Here is a 19,000-nt window from a genome sequence, read left to right as displayed (position 1 = left end):
CTTTTAAAATATAATTATTACATTATCGAACATTATTTCAAATAAAATGCACGATATCATAAATTCCAACTCTTCAAATTCGGTTATAAACTTAGTATTCATAGATATTCGACATACGACTTTTTCGACTTACGCCTTGCTTTGGGACATTTTTTCGGTCCCAAATACAGTCGTATCTCGGGGGACACCTGTACATACTCCAGTCGTCGTAAACTGGTGATACTTATCAACCCTTGAATAGGTGGAACATTTCAGTAATCGGTTAGATCCTGAAGCAGCTCGGTTCGCATCATATTTAACATGCATTCTTTCATGCATGTTTTAGCCTTAACAACCTTTCTCTTGGAAATCTCCTGACAGACGAGCGGGAGGTGATCGAAAGGTGGAAGTGCTACTACGAAGGACATCTGAATGGAGCAGAGGTAGAACAAACCAACCACCAGAGCAGTAACACCAGCAACAGCAATGATGCAGACGACGATGTGCCCCCACCATCTGTGGATGAGATTACCAGCGCCATCAAGCAGCTTAAGAGCAATAAGTCTGGTAAGTCCTAACTGGTGGCCGTGCTCTTCAAGATGGGGCTGGAGAGGCTTACCTTCGAAATGCATCAGCTGATCGTGAAAGTCTGAGAGCAGCAGGAACTACCGGAAGAGTGGGAGCTGGGTGTTATTCACCCAGTCTACAAAAAGGGCGGCTGGCTGGATTTCTCGAACTTTAGAGCCATCACAGTCTTTAATGCCGCCCACAAGATCCTGTCCCAGATCCTGTTCTACAGACTTGCGCTCCTTGCTACAGGTTTTGTCGGCCGCGTTCACCAAACTGGGGTTGTTGGAGGCATAACCAACACCAACAGGCAAGTTGATCCGGCTGTTAGAGGCCACCATGAACGGGGTGCAGTGCAAGGTGCGAGTATCGAACTTGACGTCGGAATCGTTCGAATCAAACAGGGGTCTGAGGCAAGGTGACGAACTCATTTGTCTGCTCTCCAACATCGCCCTGGAAGGTGTCATTCGAGGCGCGGGGCTAGAGAATGCCATCCGTGGCACGATCCTCTACCGATCTCTCTAATTTCTTGGCTTCGCGGATGACATCGACATCATCGGCAGGACAACAGCGAAGGTGTGTGAGGCGTACACCCGACTCAAACGCGAAGTGGCAAGAATTGGATTGATTCATTGCATTGATTAATGAATACGAAGTACCTGCTTGTCGGAGACTCAGACCATCTGGGAAGCAGTGTATTAGTTGACGGAGACAACCTCGAGGTAGTAAAGGAGTTCTGATATCTTGGGACGGTCGTTACTTCGGACAACGACATCAGCAGCGAAATCTGGATACGCATTGTCCAGAGGAATCGTGCATACTATGGGCTTCACCGACTGCTGAGATGCAGAACTTCGAGCCCGAACGAAATGTGAGATATATCGCACATTTATTTGCCCGGTGGTCCTCTTCGGACACGAGTCCTGGACCATCCGAGCGGAGGACCCAAACGCTCTGGGCGTGTTTGAGCGACGCATTCTCCGGGCTATCTTTGGCGGTGTGTTCAAACATGGAGCGTGGAGGAAAAGGATGATCCACGAGCTTGCTGAGCTGTACGGCGAACCGAGGCGAAGGCTGACAGGATACGATCGCTGGAGCAGGCTATGAGGATGTCAGACTCATGCCCCACCAAGAATGTGTTCGACAGTGATTTCCAGACCCGCATAAGGCGCAGGGGAGCTCAGCGAACTCGAAGGCTCGATCAGGTGAAGCGAGACCCATCAGAGAATACTCCTGCAGCCTGGGACCGAGTATCCTGGAGAATTGAGAGAGTGAGTGTGAGAGAGAGAGAGAGAAAGTATACGATGTTTTTTTTTTAACTTTACACGAGATCAGTAACCAGCCCATGTAAGTCCTTTTCCCGCAATTCTCTCTAAAATGAATCTATGGATAGGCGTTGTCTTAAGCCAACAACACTTTCTTTGTATGCATCGATTGGAAGTATCGAAATGTATCAAACAGTATCAACTAGACTCATGAAGTCCTCTCTTTTTGCCAGAATATTGCTTAAATCCACAAAACATCCTCCCCGAAGCCGAACGTAATAAAATTATTATGACTTTCTCAGAAGTGAACTTAACGGACTTACATCCCTTTTTCAAACTACTCGAATTGCGTTTCGTGGAAAGTTCGTTCGAGCAGCTCAGCTGTCAAACTGGTTCTTCAGGATTTTTGTTTTGTTTAGAAGCTGCTGAGCAAGAATGTAAACAAAACAATCCATTGAGAGAAATACACTGCTAAACTGTGATTTTCTTGGTTAAATTTTAGTAAGTTGTTACATGTGTTCGTTGCTCTTCCTATTTGTAAGTGTTTTACATAACTCCTTTATTTATTTAAGGGCTAAGTCAAACGCTCGAAACGCTTCCTCGGCAATGTCACCGAAAGTGCAGCGATGCTCGATATGTGGGACGCTCGAGACGGCGAGATGGTACCTGCTGGACCGACGATCCATCTGTTCCGACTGTCACGACGTTCAGCTCAATCCCCCACTAGATCCACGGGAAGAAAGATCCCCCGAGCCGGAAAACCGACACCAACAGTACGAAGATCTCATCGAAGAGGATGCCCCACCCGCACGAATGGACGCTTCTGCTGTGCAGCACTCGCCCGAACGCGCCTTGCTGGAATGTCCGGTAACACCGAAGAAAGTGGACGTTCCACAGCCCAGCGCAGAAGGACAGGTAGATCTCGAATCAGGCGCCGACGGCTTCGTTGGCATGGACGAGCAGGAAGAGCTGCACGATAGCGTCACACCGGTGGGAATGTTTTCGCCGCGCCGCTTGCGCCGTCGCGTCTGTCCCGTCACGCGGGTGCCGGCACGGCGCGGAACGAAGAAAAACGGCCGCACGACTAAATCGCGCCGAGCGCTGACGAAAAAGCAACCCACGAAAGCGCCGCGCGAAACGGCCTCGACCAGGACCGTTACGAAAGTGCTGCAGGACAACGTGTGGTACCAGGTGGGGGACATTGTGTCGATGCTCGATACGAAGGATAATACGTACTACGCCCAGATCCGGGGTCTGATTGTGGACCCGTACAATGAGAAGAGTGCGGTGCTGACGTGGCTGCTTCCCTCGACCGTCAGTCCGCCGCCGAACGAAGGGTTCGATCCGGCCACGTATATGGCCGGGCCGGACGAGGAAGCACCGAGGCGGCTTACGTACATGCATTTTGTGATGAACGCGCCGGTTAATTACTTTCTCGACCGGAACGAGCCGTACCCGCGCCCGGAATGCTACGGACCGAGCAACACCACGCAGTGCGACAATCGGAACTACGTGTGGGCCACCATGGGGCGTTAGGGGACTGGTTTCGAGTTAAGCTAGCGTGCTAAGCTAATCTACTTTAGTTAGGAAGAATACAGTTGAAGTAAGTAAAAGTGCGTATTTAATGCCCAACAGTGCGATGAAATCATTCGAAATTGGTCGCCGGCAGAATGTAGTTCACGAACGCGTGCTGGCGCATATCGAACCGTATGTTCAGGGCCTGCTCGTGCCGTATGTTCGCCGTCATGATGACGTCGTAAAAGTTGATCGTCTCGAACAGGGCTGCCAGCTTCTTCGTATCCACCCGGCAGCACGCTTCGGACAGGTTCGTTGGATTCGCGTCCGCGTCCGGTCCGGCTTGTGCGCCGGCACACACTTGAGATTGCGGTAGTGGCTGGCCACCGTTACCACCTCCGTTTCGACCACCAGCGACAGCTCATCGTTCAGCGTGGCGTACAGCGTCACCGTTGGCGCGAGGTTTTTCTTCTTGTCCAGCAGCCCGCGCAACGATTTGCCCGTTGGCATCGCGATCGACAGGTCGTACTCAACCTCGAGCGGTATGTCGTACTGGTTCCATTCGCTGCGCGGCACCACCGTAACCGGTATGGCGTGCTGTATCTTTGGCGTCAGCACGTCCTGTTCGTTGGTGATGGTGGTCGACATTTCCACCGCCAGGCAGGGCATGTGCGTTTTGATCAGCTTCAGCTTGATGTACTCCACTGCGTTGTTGCGCACGTAGGAGAGGGCGCGCAGGAAGCTCGCCGCCAGGCAGGTCATGTAGATTTGGTTGTGCTCGGTGTCGATGCCGTCCATCAGGTACTCGGAGAAGAACCCGTCCCGCAGCGTCGCGTCGATCTCGCACCACAGGTACTGGCCATCGTACGCTTCGGATTCGATCTGCAGGAGCAGCTTGCCCGGCTGCACGTTGATGATGAGATTTTTCTGCATCCGCGAGAAGGTGCTGATGACGTTGAGGAACTCCTTGATGTTGATGCCATCGTTCATGACGGCACGGAACTTCATTGCGGTGGGAAGTAAAGCCGGAAGGAGGATGTGCACTTCATTCTACGGGAAGGCAACGGAACGGTTGTTGTGTTTTTGTAAACAACGGTTATTCTGGCGCCGGTAGAGAGGGATGGAAATCGCCAGGTTGGTTTGTCAGCGAATAACATGACAGCTGGAAATGCTGACAAATCGGAAATGTTTTTTTTAAAAACTTATTTACAGAAATTATGGAATATTATTAACGAAAAATATACTTTTGTTGACTTTGCTGCGTAAAAACCTCGAAAAGAATGCAAAAAGAATGTTATTTGCCAACTAGACAGTGCGATGGCACACCGTCCCGCTTGCGCCAAGCGTTCAACTTACCCGCCATAAACGCACCGCTCGCAGGCCAAAAACCGTTTTGCACGAGCCCGCCAACGCTTCAAATCAGTGCCATTTTCCCTTTGCAAGCGAGCGTTTTTAAAAGTCTTTGCGAGGAGTTTTTTGAGGGTTCAAGATGGCCACAAAAAAGCTCGCGCTAGTGTGTGATTGTGTTAGTGACCAAAATTCAAAAGCCCCAAAAAATTAAAACACACCAATTACTCCCCCAAGGGCTTCTGTATTTCATGTGCATGTGCGTCTTATTCAATTTATTTTTAAAATTTAAATTTAAATTTAAATTTAACTCAAATAGGTTAAAAAATAAACCACGTTTCATGCATGATCAACATCTACAACTCCATTTATTTAATTACCCAAGCGCCACAGATTAAGCTTAAACGACTGGAAAATTGAATATCCAGAAAAAAAATGAAAGCTCCACAGCTTCATTGGTTTGATCAATAGATGGCGTATTACAACTCATCATTATATTGCTATCCTTTTCTTGCAATGTGTTTCGACAAGTTGCCTTTTATTATGACCTATATAGCCTTCTAACTTTCTGAGCAAAAATCTATATAAATGGTCGTGTGGTTAGATACGTGGGTATCAACACCAATGACCATTGCTCAAATCTCACTTGCTTCAGTGCTGGTGGTTTCCGTTGGAGTTTAGTATTTAAACAATCGTATCGCCGTTCTAGTTCTAGTGATGCATAACTTCAATGCGAAACCATACAACAGTACAGAGGAAATGAGAAAGCTCTCCTCCAAGCGATGAAGCTCAACTGGTTGGGGTATCCCACCAACAGATAGCGCCACCAGCTTTTTTGCTATTTTTAGAATGCATGAGTCGTTTGGCGTCTGCTAAACGAAGTCTTTCTATATTCCGTTTAGGTAGAGAACTTGAGTCGTTTAGAAGCCGTTTAGTGGTCGTTTAGTGGATTTGTGGCACTTGGGTATATTAATATGTACTATTTAGTAGGTAATATACGATTACTTTCCGTACCAAGGTTCCGCAATGTTTTCCCTTCCGAAGCGCCACAAATTAAGCTTATACGCCTGAAAAATCAAATATCCATAGAAAATAAATGAAGCTCCATAGCTTCATTGATTTACTCAATAGGTGGCGTATCATTCAATCCTAAATAGCCAGAATTGCTTAATCAGCTCATTTTGGCACGCTAAAGATCACTGCTCTAATTCGCCTTTTGCAGTTATTAAACAGCATCAAAGTTCCAGGTGGTCCTTCTAAATAGCGCCTAAGCAGCTTCCCTATGCTACGGTGCCAGGGATTATTTTTCTTTGTGTTTTATTTTGAAGCAAGTGTCATCGATGAAATAAACAAAAAGATTTGTTTGTTTGTGTACATGTGTGAATTTTTAAACCCTAACTATTCATATATTACACGAAATGTATCACAATTTACTGTACAATCACAATCACTTCCCTCAAAATCCCTTCTTCAAAGAACTAATCTAACTTGTGCAGCAGTAATGAAATGATTGACGACGTCAGTCTTTGACACTTTGACAAGAGCCACCTTGTACCGATGTCATGCATTAAAAAGCTATAAAGTTCCACCAAGTTCGGTACGCTTTCTTAACAAGCCTTCAAGTTCCATCGTGAACCATACACATTTAGCCACAAGGTTCCTCCCAAGCGCCACAGATTAAGCTTAAACGACTGGAAAATTGAATATCCATAGAAAAAAAATGAAAGCTCTACAGCTTCATTGGTTTGATCAATAGATGGCGTATTACAACTCATCATTATATTGCTATCCTTTTCTTGCAATGTGTTTCGCTATAATACCTATTATATAGCCTTCTAACTTTCTGAGCAAAAATCTATATGAATGGTCGTGTGGTCAGATACGTGGGTATCAACACCAACGACCATTACTCAAATCTCACTTACTTCAGTGCTGGTGGTTTCCGTTGGAGTTTAGTATTTAAACAATCGTATCGCTGTTCTAGCCGGTCTCATGGTACAGTCGTCAACTCGTACGACTTAACAACATGCCCGTCATGGGTTCAAGCCCCAAATAGACCGTGCCGCCATACGTAGGACTGACTATCCTGCTATGGGGGGGGGGGGGAATCAATAAGTCACTGAAAGCCAACCCCACAAGTGGGTTGGCAGGCCTTGACCGACATCGGTTGTTGAGCCAAACAAGAAGAAGAAGATCGCTGTTCTAGTTCTAGCGATGCATAACTTCAATGCGAAACCATACAACAGTACAGAGGAAATGAGAAAGCTCTCCTCCAAGCGATGAAGCTCAACTGGTTGAGGTATCCCACCAACAGATAGCGCACCAGCTTTTTTGCTATTTTTAGAATGCATGAGTCGTTTGGCGTCTGCTAAACGAAGTCTTTCTATATTCCGTTTAGGTAGAGAACTTGAGTCGTTTAGAAGCCGTTTAGTGGTCGTTTAGTGGATTTGTGGCACTTGGGCTGAGAGTACCATGTGCTTGTTAAAAAGCTCCATAGTTTAGCAAAGTACCATCTATCTCTTAACCACCCACAAAGTACGACATCGGAACGATTTTTGCTAAACAGCCCTAAATCAGCTATAATAGACACCGCTCAAATAGACATAGAGCAACAACGTCGCGCACGATGACATAAAAAAGTGTCTAAATTTTGCAAACAGAGGCACTAGTTTCGCGTAACATTTCTGCTTTATCCAAAACAATCGAATTATCCAGTTTGTTTACGAGCCAGACTAATCAAAATCTCAAAAATTTAAATTTGAACACATTTTAACTTAAATTTTATGTTTTTTTATACAAAAAGAACATGTAGGTTGACTGGCTCAAATGAGCTACTTTGATCTTCGCAGAATGAAATATTGAGCTACATTTTGTCGGGCGAGACGTTGTCGCTGTATGCCTATTTGAACGGTCACTTTGAAACGAGCACCGTAGGCAAGTGAAGGAAAAGGGAGAGCGAAAATGAGCGAGCTGCAGCGATACGTCGAAACGTCAAAAACCCCTCGCCATGTTGTACGGGCAGGAACTGTCAAGCCGAACCCATCAAAAACCCTTCATTCTTTACGGCTCTCTCGCGCTGCTGGAATTGGAGGAACAATAATTCCGGAATTTATTTCGTTTTCCTGCATCGGAAGTGATCAATCACGGTCGTGTGCGTACGTGTGTGCGTGTGTGTGTGCTGAGTCAGCAGCGTTTGTTTCGGACCAAACGGCACCAGCCCAGCTTCAAGCCCAGTCGTCGTGGTGCGTTTCAGTCAGTTCTGGTCGGAGTGCTGCTGCAAACCTCCCCCGTTACCCGTTTCTCATCCTGGTGGTCTGGTCGCTCTCTCGCTGGTCTGCTGGTTTGCAGACGAAGCAAAGTGACCGCCGCACAATCACGCCTCCTTCTCCACCTCCGCGCTGCTTCAACGTCGTCGGGTGGGGAGCAAAAATCGACCTGCCTTTTGGGCTAGAGACTTTTGCCTTCCCTGCTTTTTGGCTGCCCCGAGGGCTATGCTGTGTCGCGGCTAACTCAATCGGAAAATCGCTTGGCACCGTCGAAACAGGAAGCATCGCTAAGAACACGGAGAGGTAAAGGTGGAGCGTTCGCCTTTTGTGGCCAGCGGTAGCGTAATTGCTTCCCGGAGTGTGTTGCCGTGTGTTTGTGTGTTTGTGAAAAAAAGCGAGAGGAAGAAGAAAAACGGACACCGGAAAAGATAGATAGCTCCCCCACCCCTCCGTCCTTCAACACACACACACACACACACACACACTTCTCCCTTCCATGGGTCGCTGTGCAGTAGTGCTGTATGGGTGGTAGACTTGGACAAAAATGCACGAAAATCTAAAGTGAATCATCAACTGGCTTCAAAACACAAGACGCGTGTGTGTATGTATGTGTGCTGCCTGTGCGTGCGTGCCTGTGTGAATGTGGTGTGCTGGAACAAAAACGCGAATCCCGTGAGCCATGCAGAAGACGAACATTCATTGTTATTAGTACGCCCTGTGACAGTGTGTTGGGCCCTCCACACGTACACACACACACACATCCACCCATACACATGCAGTACGCTCTCGCATATATCTACGGCGTATAGCGCTGGCGCTGACAAATGCGTATTCGGGAAGCCATCATCAACCTTCCTCCCCCCCCCCAGACTCGCCCACTGGAACCACAGAATTCTTTGCTCTCTGACCCTCTTCCAACCTCCCGAACCGCTAGCGAACCGCAGTGGGACACACACACAATCACAGGTCGCAGGACAAGATAAGGGGAAGGAGGCAAATTAGTATCATAGCGTGTTGGGTGGTGTGGGGGGGGGGGGTAGTCGTTCAGGCGCTTCCAGACCGACAACGTGACCCACGGATTTCTTCGGACCCACACGAACGCGACCGGATCGTGATTGTTCCGCGCTCGTCAAATTGCGCCTGTGATTGATCGATTGTGTGAGACGGGGAGGGGGACTTTTTCTCCTTCTTTCCCCTCGTCCTCTTATTTTGGCAAATCTCGTCCCATCGCGCGCCACTCTTCGGGACAGAGCCGGGGCAAATCTCACGCTCCTTTTACTGTCGGGAGTGACGGGACAAACGAAAATAATAACATTAACACAATTATCCCACACGCCGTACAGTGGCCTTGCTCACCCTGCATGGCGGGGGGTTGAGCCTCGCGAAATCAATTGATGAACGTTCGATCGTTTTGCAGCAGGCGTGTGCACGCCTCCTAATGCCTTCGCTGCTGCCTCACTGTCAAGGCGACGGGCAGCGTCGTAGTAGGCCCATGCAACACCGCTGCTGTGTGCGTATTCTTCCCCTTCCCCCGGTCGTTATCTCGAGACAGACGACGGGTGTGCTCGGATAGACAGACCTGCCCCCCCAGCGGGAGGAGTGGCGAAGAAGGTATCCGGTAGAAGTGGCGCAACTGATTTGAATTTTTCTACTCCCGTTACTGCGACAACAAGCTTCGGAGGGAAGGAGGAGGAGGAGAAGGCAACGGGGAAGCAGCTAGGGTGGTTTGTTTAATATTTCTCCAACACATTTGTTGTTATCTGCTTGCACTGCTTCCACTGCTGCTGCTGCTGCTACGGTGTTATCCGTGGCTTCGCACAGGCTCCGTTGTTTACCGCACACGTGTACGCAGAATCGCCCTTGTACGCAGAGCGGTAGCGCAAAAGGAACACGCAGCCGAGTGTCCCTCCGGTTGGCTCCGGGGTTTTGTGCGGAGCGACATTTCTATCCGGTTCCGGTTACGGGGTTTTGGAATGTGGCTGGCGAGCGAGCGTGAGGGGCGAGAGGACTTGACGATTCTAGTGTATCATTCGTTTTCAAGTTTAATGTGTGTGTGTGTGTGTGTGTGTGTGTGTGTGAGATAGAGGGGGAAGAGGTGGGCCTGGAGTGATACGGTCTTAGAAAAGTATTCAAGTGTGCGAAAATATGTGACCGGGGGGGTTTTTTTCGGAGGAAACACATCTAAATCAGTGCGAGAAGTGTTGGACACCGAAGGCGAAACTGTTCCACTGACGCCATGTCGTGCTGCTGCCATTCTCGTTGGCTCTGCTACTGATGCTGTTTTGAAATAAAGGTGAGTAAAATTAATATTTAACTGTGCGGGAGCTCTATTTGATTCTTTCAACTGCTTTAAAAGACTTGATAGATGTTAATGGATGTCTTAAATGTATGGTATGTCCCCTTGATACGCGAATACCTCTTATATGAGGTATCTGATTTGGCTCAACCTATGACTGATGCAAAATAGAGTCTGGAGTCGTCCGCAGTCGGACTTCCAAAAAAAGCCTTGTATACTAAGAGCACGCGCACCGGACGACTCCAGACGATATCGGACGACTACGATTCCGGTTCGACTCTCATCGATGCTGGACGAGCCCGAATGACTCCGGCTCATGACGACTCCGGCTACGGACGACTCCGAACGACTCCGGACGACTCCGAACTACTCTGACGTCGAGCGACTCCAGACAACTCCGTATGACTTCGGGCGTCTCCGGACGACTCCGACCCAGACGACTACGACTCTGGACTACTCCGACCCAGACGACTACGACTCTGGACGACTCCGACTCCGGGCGGAACTGGTGGTTCCCACAGTCGGAAGCGGACTAACAATAGTCGGATTCCGATCGAAGTTGTGGGTACGCTCCAGATAGCACATCACTAGTCGTAATCATTTCAAGTAATTGATTCAGTGGGTAAAACCTTCCAATTTGGCTGGAAACCGTAAAATTCGACTTACTCGGAAATTGAGATATCCGGTTTCTTCTCGGTGGATCTCGTGGACAATCTGTTTCGATCCCTAATATCCAATATCCATAATCATCCTAATGATTGCACAATAAATCGGATGATCTTTAAGGTAAAACACGATCGCACTGAGTTCCGTCAAACGGTTGTTGGAATATGAGATATGTTGCGTTGTCTTTTCCAATCCCTCCGGGAGCTATTAAGCATTTACGTCATTTTTATGGACCAAAAGGCTGTCCGGCCTGGCGCTATCCTAATGACGTGACAAATCTATGCCAGACTGGCTAGACCAGTGAGATCGGGCAAAGTATGGTCTACGGGCATTTAGAATTTGGCTCTTTGGGCCTCAAAGTTTACCCGCCCGCTGAACTAGACCGTTAGCTATCTGTGAAATGTCTGACTGCCTTCTTCAAAATCTTATTCTTGAGAATGGAACTACCGGAAATGTCATCCCAGTTGGCTATGCTTTGACGTCCGGCGACACCACTGACGTCGATAGCAGAACATCGCTTTAAAAAGCTGTCGTCACCACTGTGCGCCGTTGCGTGCAAATGATAGATTTAACAGCAAATACTATTATCTATTCCAAGAAGTTTCCAGCACTTTATGTTGTAATGTGTTTTTTTTTCAACGAAATCGCTCGTTACGCGAGTACTGTTTGCATTCTACCCGCGTCCATTCGTGCGGTCGGCTAAGTGTGTGGCGTCTATACTGGATCTCGATCTTTTGGAATCTTTAATCAATTTCCATCGCCTTACTACATGAAACTTTTGTTTAGTGGCCATGGTTTTTTTTATCGCAAGCTCTGTAACGGTTTCACCAACTTTCTAATGCATTTAAAAATTTGACCATCTCTCGCAAAGCTAGATGGTTTTCTACTTCGCATTGAATAACTAACTACTTCTCGTTCAACAACTAAACGGGTCGTCTGCTAAAAGCTTCTAGTATCGTAAAAATCTTCGTATAAAACAAGTTTTTCGCTATGTGACGTGTGCCAGTATCAAGATCTTTGTTTGATTTAAGGTACTCATTCCTGAAGTGACCTTCTATCACCAACTGCAAGGAAGAAATGTCTTGTAAAGAAGAATTTATTGGATCTGAAGGTGTAGATTGGATGTAGATTAGTGGTGGGAGCTCGGAATCGGACCTACCCGATTCCACGTTTGGAATCAATTCCGGAGCCGATTCCGATACTGGAATCGATTCCGATTCTAGAGTCGATTCCGATTCTAGAGTCGATTCCGGAGCTGATTCTGGAACCGATTCCAGAGTTGACTCCGGAACCGATTCCGAAGTTGACTGCGGAGCCGATTCCCGAGTCGGCTCCGGAATCGATTCCGCGATCAGAATCGGCTCCGGAATGGGAATTGACCTGGGAATTGCAAATTTCCAGTCAATTGAATCATAATTGACTCCATAATTAGAATTATTTTCAGAATGTGAATTAGTTCTTGAATTGAAAAAATAAGTTTTAGAAGCGAAATCAGTCCGGGAATCTCAATGAAAATGGATCTTTTACAAGTAAATTTTGATGTTTTGCGGTTATCAATACGTAGTATGATTGGACCCAAACGCCTATGTTTATGGCAATGCCGAAATTGACTCCGTTTGATAGTCGATTCTAATTTAGGAGCCAATCCCGATTGGAGAGCCGATTCCGGAACCGATTACGATTCTGTAGTCGATTCCGGAACCGATTACGATTCCGAAGTCGATTCCGGAACCGATTCCTGAGCCGGTTCCGGAAATAATTCTGGAGCCGATTCCGGAAACAATTCCGGAGACGATTCCGATTCGGGAATCGATTCCGGAAACTGATATTCCGGACGATTCCAGACAACTGCAGAGCTGCTCGGAATCGAATCCGACAAAAACTTCATTTTTCCATCACTAATGTAGATGTATTATTTAAATAGGCGAACGAACACAACACAAAACAAGGCATAGGACATGGGGAGTTTGCAGAGCTACCTTGAATCTTTAACGTCTAGTGATTGTGAAGACCTCTCGCTAAATATTGTTATCCTATTTTCAGTTACCGTAAATAGAGGAAAATAAATCATTTCCTCGAAATAATTTAATCTAAATATCTTTCTTGAATAATCATTGAAATTTTAGACACTTTCCTCCATTGTCAAGAGGACCTGTCTCTCTCTTCCGCTTGTTCTCTCTCACACACACGCTCTGTTACGTTTTGGGATTTAAATTAGCAGCTTTTCGGCAGAAACCACTACAAACGGCTCATTACCACGGGTGAAGTATTAATTAAATCTAAATACTTCGTTCGGTCCCATTATTCAACGAATTGAAACAGTCGAATTGATCGTTTACCACTCACTGTACCTTCTCCCCCCTCTCCTCCCCTTTGAGATATCTAACCAATCATTTAAACATTCTGTGCCAGGTTTTTGATAGTTTCCATGGATCTTTTTTTTTTAAATCCGCACAAAATGATCGGGTCGTGCTTTAGCTGTGTGCTGCTTTTAAGCGCATCATCTACTGCGGAGATGATGAAGCGAAACGTGTGCCTCGTGGGTGGGGATCCAAAGCACAAACAGCCTTTTCATCGGGAACAACCGCCGTACGTGGTTTGTTTTTCCCGCGACATCGTTTTTCCCGGTATTTTGCCATCATTAACTCTCACCCGGAACATTCCTCCTGGTCCTGCTTTTCCCTTGGCTGGTGCAGAGATGCTGGTAGCAACTGGCAGCGTTTTGTCAAATATTCCGCATCGCAACAAAACAAATTGTGTTACGTTCAAATTCACAAAAACCTTCTGGGTGTTGGGTGGTGACGGTGGTGGTTTATGCGCAAAACCCCCCGGTGCCACCTCCCATTTCACGCAAGGATAAAGTTACTAATTACACGATGACTTTTCCAGCAAGCGTAGCCAACTGCCGGGCGCGCATATATTACCGAAAGCTTTGAAAATCGGCACAAAAACACACACTCGCACGCGTTTGAAGTAATCGTTTGAGGGGGTTTGTTGTGCAGTTAATTTTCATCATTAAATGGGTTGTTCTTTTTTTATGATCCCTGGCCAATGTTGCACCAATACACACACTCTCTGAACTGGCTTAACATGAAGGGTCGAGCATGGTCGTTAGCACGGAGGCGGCTTAGTAATAGTGAGGGGAAAAATGAAGATTTCGTCGGAAACGATTCCAGCTAGCTCCGAAGTTTTCTGGAATCGATTCTGGATAGTTGGTCCGGAATCAGTTTCTGGATTCGATTTCGGAACCAATTTCGGAATCGGCTCGGGAATCAACTCCGCAATCGGCTCCGGAAATTGGTTCCGGAATTGGCTCCGAAATTGGTTCCGGAATCGGCTCCGGAATTAGTTCCGGAATTGGCTTGGGAATCGGAATCAGCTCCGGAATAGGAATCGGTTCCGACATCGGAATTGACTCCGAAATCAGAGTTGGCTTCGAAACGGAGTCGATTTCGGCATCTTCATAGGAATAGGCGTTTGGGTCCAATGATGCTATGTGTTGATAGCGGTAAAGCATCAAAATTTACTTGTAAATGATCTATTCACATGGAGATTCGCGGACTTATTTCGCTTCCCACACTTCTTATTTCAATTCAAACCATTCCGTTTCTGGAGTCAAGTTCTGATTCCGGAGCCGATTCCGGTGTCGGCTCCGGATTTGGCTCCGGATTCAACTCCGGAATCGGCTCCGAAACCAACTCTGGAATTGGCTCCGGAATCGGCTCCGGAATCGGCTCCGGAATCGGCTCCGGAATCGGCTCCGGAATCGACTCTGGAATCGACTCCGGAATCGGAATCCATTCCAGCATCGGAATCGGCTCCGGAATCGACTCCGGAATCGACTCCGGAATCGGAATCGGCTCCGGAATCGACTCCGGAATCGACTCCGGAATCGGAATCGGCCCCGGAATCGATTCCGAACAAGGAATCGGATTCGGGTAGGTTCGATTCCGAGCTCTCACCACTACTTAGTAAGGTGGAGCAAATTCGACGAGCATGTGCAACAAATGATGAATAACGTACTCACTCAGGTTCTCGGCTGAGCTCCGGCGAGAAGCCCATGAAGTGCTGGAATTTGCTCTGGTCCACAATTCCCAGCGGGTGCGCGGGAAGAAGGTATACTCGTTGCCAGAAATGCTGCAGCCATTTTTTGCTTTTGGTTTCCCTTTTGTTCATCAACGGAAGCTTTCAAACTTAGCCGAAAAAAAAAAGATAAAACACGGAACCTCCTGACCCGATTCTGGACGATGATTTGGCATTTGGTGTAGTTTTGTTAACTCACAAAAAAAAAACAACTCGTTTGCAGTGGCACTTAATAAGAGAAACGAATGGCAAAAATGTTGAGAAAATAAAATAAATAATCCGTTTCCCGTTGGGTGGTTCGGGAGGGGAGTCCGGACCAATGGCCGGTTAAAGGGTGGCATTGGGTGGGGAGGGGATTAGCAAAACGCTTTTCACTCCATTCACCCACCCCTAGAGGCAGGGGGAGATGGTAGCGGAGATGAGGTTGCTACTGGCAGTGCTGCTGCTGCTGCTGCTGCTGCTACTGGCAATGATGGTCAATTTGTTGCAAGGCAATCAATGTTTCCGTTTTAGCCAAGCAGCAGCAGCACACCCTAACTTGGACGCAATCCAATCCACCAAGCGTCCACCAACACACCCAGATTGGCAGAAAGAAGATGGGAATGTGGGGGGGATATGAGTGAGGTGTGGTGGAGATGCTGTTGTTCTATTTGTAAAATTATTACACCAACCACGCTTTCGATTTGTTGTAAACGACCGTCCCTGGCTGGATTGGTGGTGGTGGTGGTGGTAGGGCCGCCGGTATTTAGCAGCAATCCGGGGTAGACACTATCGGTTTCGACCGAATGATGTTTCGGCCGAGGTCTGCTGTGTGCTGCCGGGTGCCAAGGTGCGAAGGAGACGGTGTTCTTTGTGCAAGGGCCGTTGGGAAAGTGTTTATTTTTAAAACACCCATCCATCCGCCGGCTCCAGACGTGAATGCTGCGTCGTCCTCACTGGAAGGTGTGGTGCGCTCTGCTCTGTCTGCTGCTGCTGCCGATGATGGTGTGGTGATTTGGGTCGTACCAACTGTGGGTAAATGATCCGTTTTGTGCGGGAAAGAGTTGGCTTACAAGAAGACAAGTGTTTTGATGCGAAGGTGCGAGTTCGATCAAATGTGGATCAAATGGAATAAGTTAGATACCATAACTCTAGCCTTATTAAATGAGAACACAACTATGTCTGATTTAGGATATGTATGTGTTTCAATTAAACATTCGTTTGATGTTACCTGTTTTATCATTTTTCTTTGCGACTGCATAATATTGTATTTGAAGTTGTGTTTTCTTCGTCTAAATACTTATCTTGATGACCTAAAATGGGATATTTGTTCATGTAAGTAATCAGAGAGAAGGCCCCTTTTGATTACTGTAGATTTAGGATATTTTCGCAATATGATATCATTTTATAGCCTCTGATTTAGCAAAAATATTAACTAACTTGTAGCCTTAAATGAATTCTTTGTGAAGTATTATTCTTTTGCGAATCATTGATCGCTCTTCATGTACTTCAAACTTGGTAAAATCATCAAATTCTGAGGCATACAATTTTGACATTTTGATTGTTTTTAGTACGATCAACAGCACAATAGCATTGGAGGAGTTTGACTTCTGGAGGAGAATCATCCCACTTCTGGTTCGAATCGATTCACTTTTTGGAGCATAGTCAGGTGCAGGGTACATTGAGTGAAGTAGATAGAGTAAGAGTAATAAGAATCGTAAGGAAGACTCAATGCTTTATTGATTTACTTTTAGTATTTGATTCTGATGATTCAATCTGACTCTCTGAGTTCAACTCATTTGAAACAGCGATGTGTATCTGCTATCGTACAAGACATAAGACTCGAATTACAACTAAGGCCCTAAGCTATTATACTGAAGTGTCGAGCGAGAAGTTGTATGAGGAATTCTAAACCAGAGAAGAATTGAGAAGCAAATGTATTTGTGAGCTGGGGTTGAGTTCCTTTTTTTGGGGTCCCTCGAGATGTGTTCTTGATTGTAATAATTACAAATTATTTGTAGAATAGTTTCTCTACAATAGTCCACGTTAAAAATGGGTCGTTGTTCTGGCCGTTTTGTGAGACAAGGAACAGATTACAGACCACCTTTCGGACAGAGTCTAGTTTGTTTCTGTTCTTCTTTAGCAGAAAGAGCACTGTCTGTATCGTTCAGTTCATTGAAAACCAATGGACAGGAATTCCCAAGCAAAACACAAATAAAACGTGATAATTCTATTCTTCATATTACCCTTTGTAAAATGGGCACAATTGCCTACCAAATGGAAGTTGCTAAACATCGACACCTCGAAACATCTTCTGACACCCTGAATAAATACATTCCGTAAACTTACCAACACACAACAGAGTACGCTGCTGCTGCCGCGTACGGCTAAAGCGTCATCACCTTTGCGGATGATTAATTCTGAATGATTCTAGCCGGAGAGTTAGTGTCGGCCCGGCTGATGTTGCCTGGTCGCTGTTACGTACGTACGTGTTGCTGCTGACACACGCAAAAAGGTGCATCGCTGGCAAGCTGCCCAGCCGTATAAACCGTACCCACACTCCTCACCAAGCTCTGCTGGTGGTAATTGGGCCTCCCTCTACCGGATCGGATCATTTCGCTGAATGCTGACCATTTCGGAACCACCAATCGTGCAATGCTCTCGGTCGTCCCGGTTTGGACAGTTTACAAACTCGCGACTATGTTCACCCCTTCCCCCCCCCCCCCCCCACCGGTTTGAACTGCTGTGGCACCTTTGGCTTTGGAATGGGTCTACCAACTTGCTAGAGAACGTTCCAACGTTCGCTCACACGCTGATTGAGTTGTGTCCTTCGTTGACGATGTGTCATTTGATTTACCACGATACATCTGTGTGTGTGTGTTGTTGGACGTCGGCGGGGAAAGGGACTGATAGAACGACTCCCCCCGCTCCATTCCGCCATGACCCTTTCGGTGGCAGTCGGTGGCGGTGGAGAATGATCGCCAAAGGTCTCCGGCATATCAAATCGAATGCCGTATCGGCTTAAAGCTATGCCAAGTTCATGTCCCCGTTTGTTGCGTGCGCCTAAAAAGGCAGTCGGGCGGCGAGTTAACTAATTCCCAACCAACTGTGGCCGTTGGGTGAACCAGATACATATTGACAAGCGCGAGTGATACGGGATTTGCTGTCGGCTGTGTCGGTGTGCTATATTCTTGTGCCATTAATGCCGCTGTCGATCTTTTGCTGTTTCGTGATTCTATTGCGATGTGCGATCGACATTTACTCTGCTTCATTTTGGGTTAACCTGTGAACTTTGAGAAGCAGTAAAAAGTAGCTTTTCGATAAATATTATAAAACAATTTTGAACCCTTACTGATGAGGTTACATGTTTGCGTTCTCGGAAAGCCGTAAGAGCTTGGTTCGATTGTTTACCTCTCGTTGCTAATCTTATCGCTTGGCCTGGTGGCCGATGATAACTTTCGGCAAACAATTAGCTAGAAATGTTTACGACATTTAATTGGGCCAAAATGCTGCTGTGTACGTTGCTAACCTTCACTGCCGAACGCGCGGATGCCTTTATTGTTCTTCCATCACCGTTAGTGCTGGAAGTTTCCTCCCGACTCTCTTTCTCTCTCCCTCGTTTGGTGTTATTCATTGCGTGCGCGCGTGCTCTGTCTATCGTATCTGGATTTATGGTTATCATTCCCCCCCCCCCCTCCACTCCCAACTTCCGCTGTTAGAGAGTGGGACCATTCAGACAACACCGGGAGCAAAACGCGAAAGTTGTTAAAAGTATGTACAGCCAAATGAGTTGCCCTTTTCATTGTTGGTGGCCCCGGTGTGTGTGTGCGTGTGTGCTGGAAAGTGGAAATTGTACCCGGGTACGCACACCATTTTCGAGTTTCGACGTTCGGAGAAGCGGCTGCATGCATAATTCGAGGAAAATCTAAATCTAAACAGACAGATGTTGGTTCGAACGGGAAGTTCGAGATTGCGTGCGAGTGTTATGGAAATGAATGAGTTCCAAAGTCTGGCAGGCGTGTTGTAAGCCGAAACTA

At 46.9% G+C, this 19,000-nt stretch overlaps 3 protein-coding genes across 6 annotated transcripts in view; 2 read left to right on the top strand and 1 right to left on the bottom strand.

The window, feature by feature from the left end:
- Nucleotides 1-2,234: 2,234 nt before the first annotated feature.
- Nucleotides 2,235-3,418, top strand: LOC121601264 (GATA zinc finger domain-containing protein 1-like). The gene is made up of 2 exons (XM_041930078.1): nucleotides 2,235-2,312; nucleotides 2,384-3,418. The coding sequence occupies exon 2, from the start codon at nucleotides 2,418-2,420 to the stop codon at nucleotides 3,345-3,347; it is 930 nt and encodes a 309-aa protein (XP_041786012.1). The 5' UTR covers nucleotides 2,235-2,312; nucleotides 2,384-2,417; the 3' UTR covers nucleotides 3,348-3,418.
- LOC121601265 (checkpoint protein HUS1-like) lies at nucleotides 3,416-4,392 on the bottom strand. Its single transcript, XM_041930079.1, is given in 2 exon segments — nucleotides 3,416-3,662; nucleotides 3,665-4,392. Coding segments are annotated over 2 exon segments (876 nt in total). The 5' UTR covers nucleotides 4,335-4,392; the 3' UTR covers nucleotides 3,416-3,456.
- A 3,309-nt stretch (nucleotides 4,393-7,701) lies between these two features.
- The window catches only part of LOC121601267 (arrestin red cell), a 67,777-nt gene continuing 56,478 nt past the window's right edge, over nucleotides 7,702-19,000 (top strand). For 3 of the 4 annotated variants that reach the window (XM_041930085.1, XM_041930083.1, XM_041930086.1), the window contains exon 1: nucleotides 7,702-8,242. The gene's annotated coding sequence lies outside the window, so the exon portion shown is untranslated. The remainder of the gene's footprint in view (nucleotides 8,243-19,000) is intronic. The other variant, XM_041930084.1, reaches the window with a different exon arrangement.

Source organism: Anopheles merus, unplaced genomic scaffold (assembly GCF_017562075.2).
Source record: "Anopheles merus strain MAF unplaced genomic scaffold, AmerM5.1 LNR4000049, whole genome shotgun sequence".
Lineage (NCBI taxonomy): Eukaryota > Metazoa > Arthropoda > Insecta > Diptera > Culicidae > Anopheles > Anopheles merus.
Note: the sequence above shows the minus strand (reverse complement) of the source record. Positions and strands in the feature narration are given on the sequence as shown.

Excerpts from the sequence above, each read along its gene's own strand:
- LOC121601264 (XM_041930078.1), top strand. The coding sequence starts at position 2,418 with ATGTCACCGAAAGTGCAGCGATGCTCGATATGTGGGACGCTCGAGACG.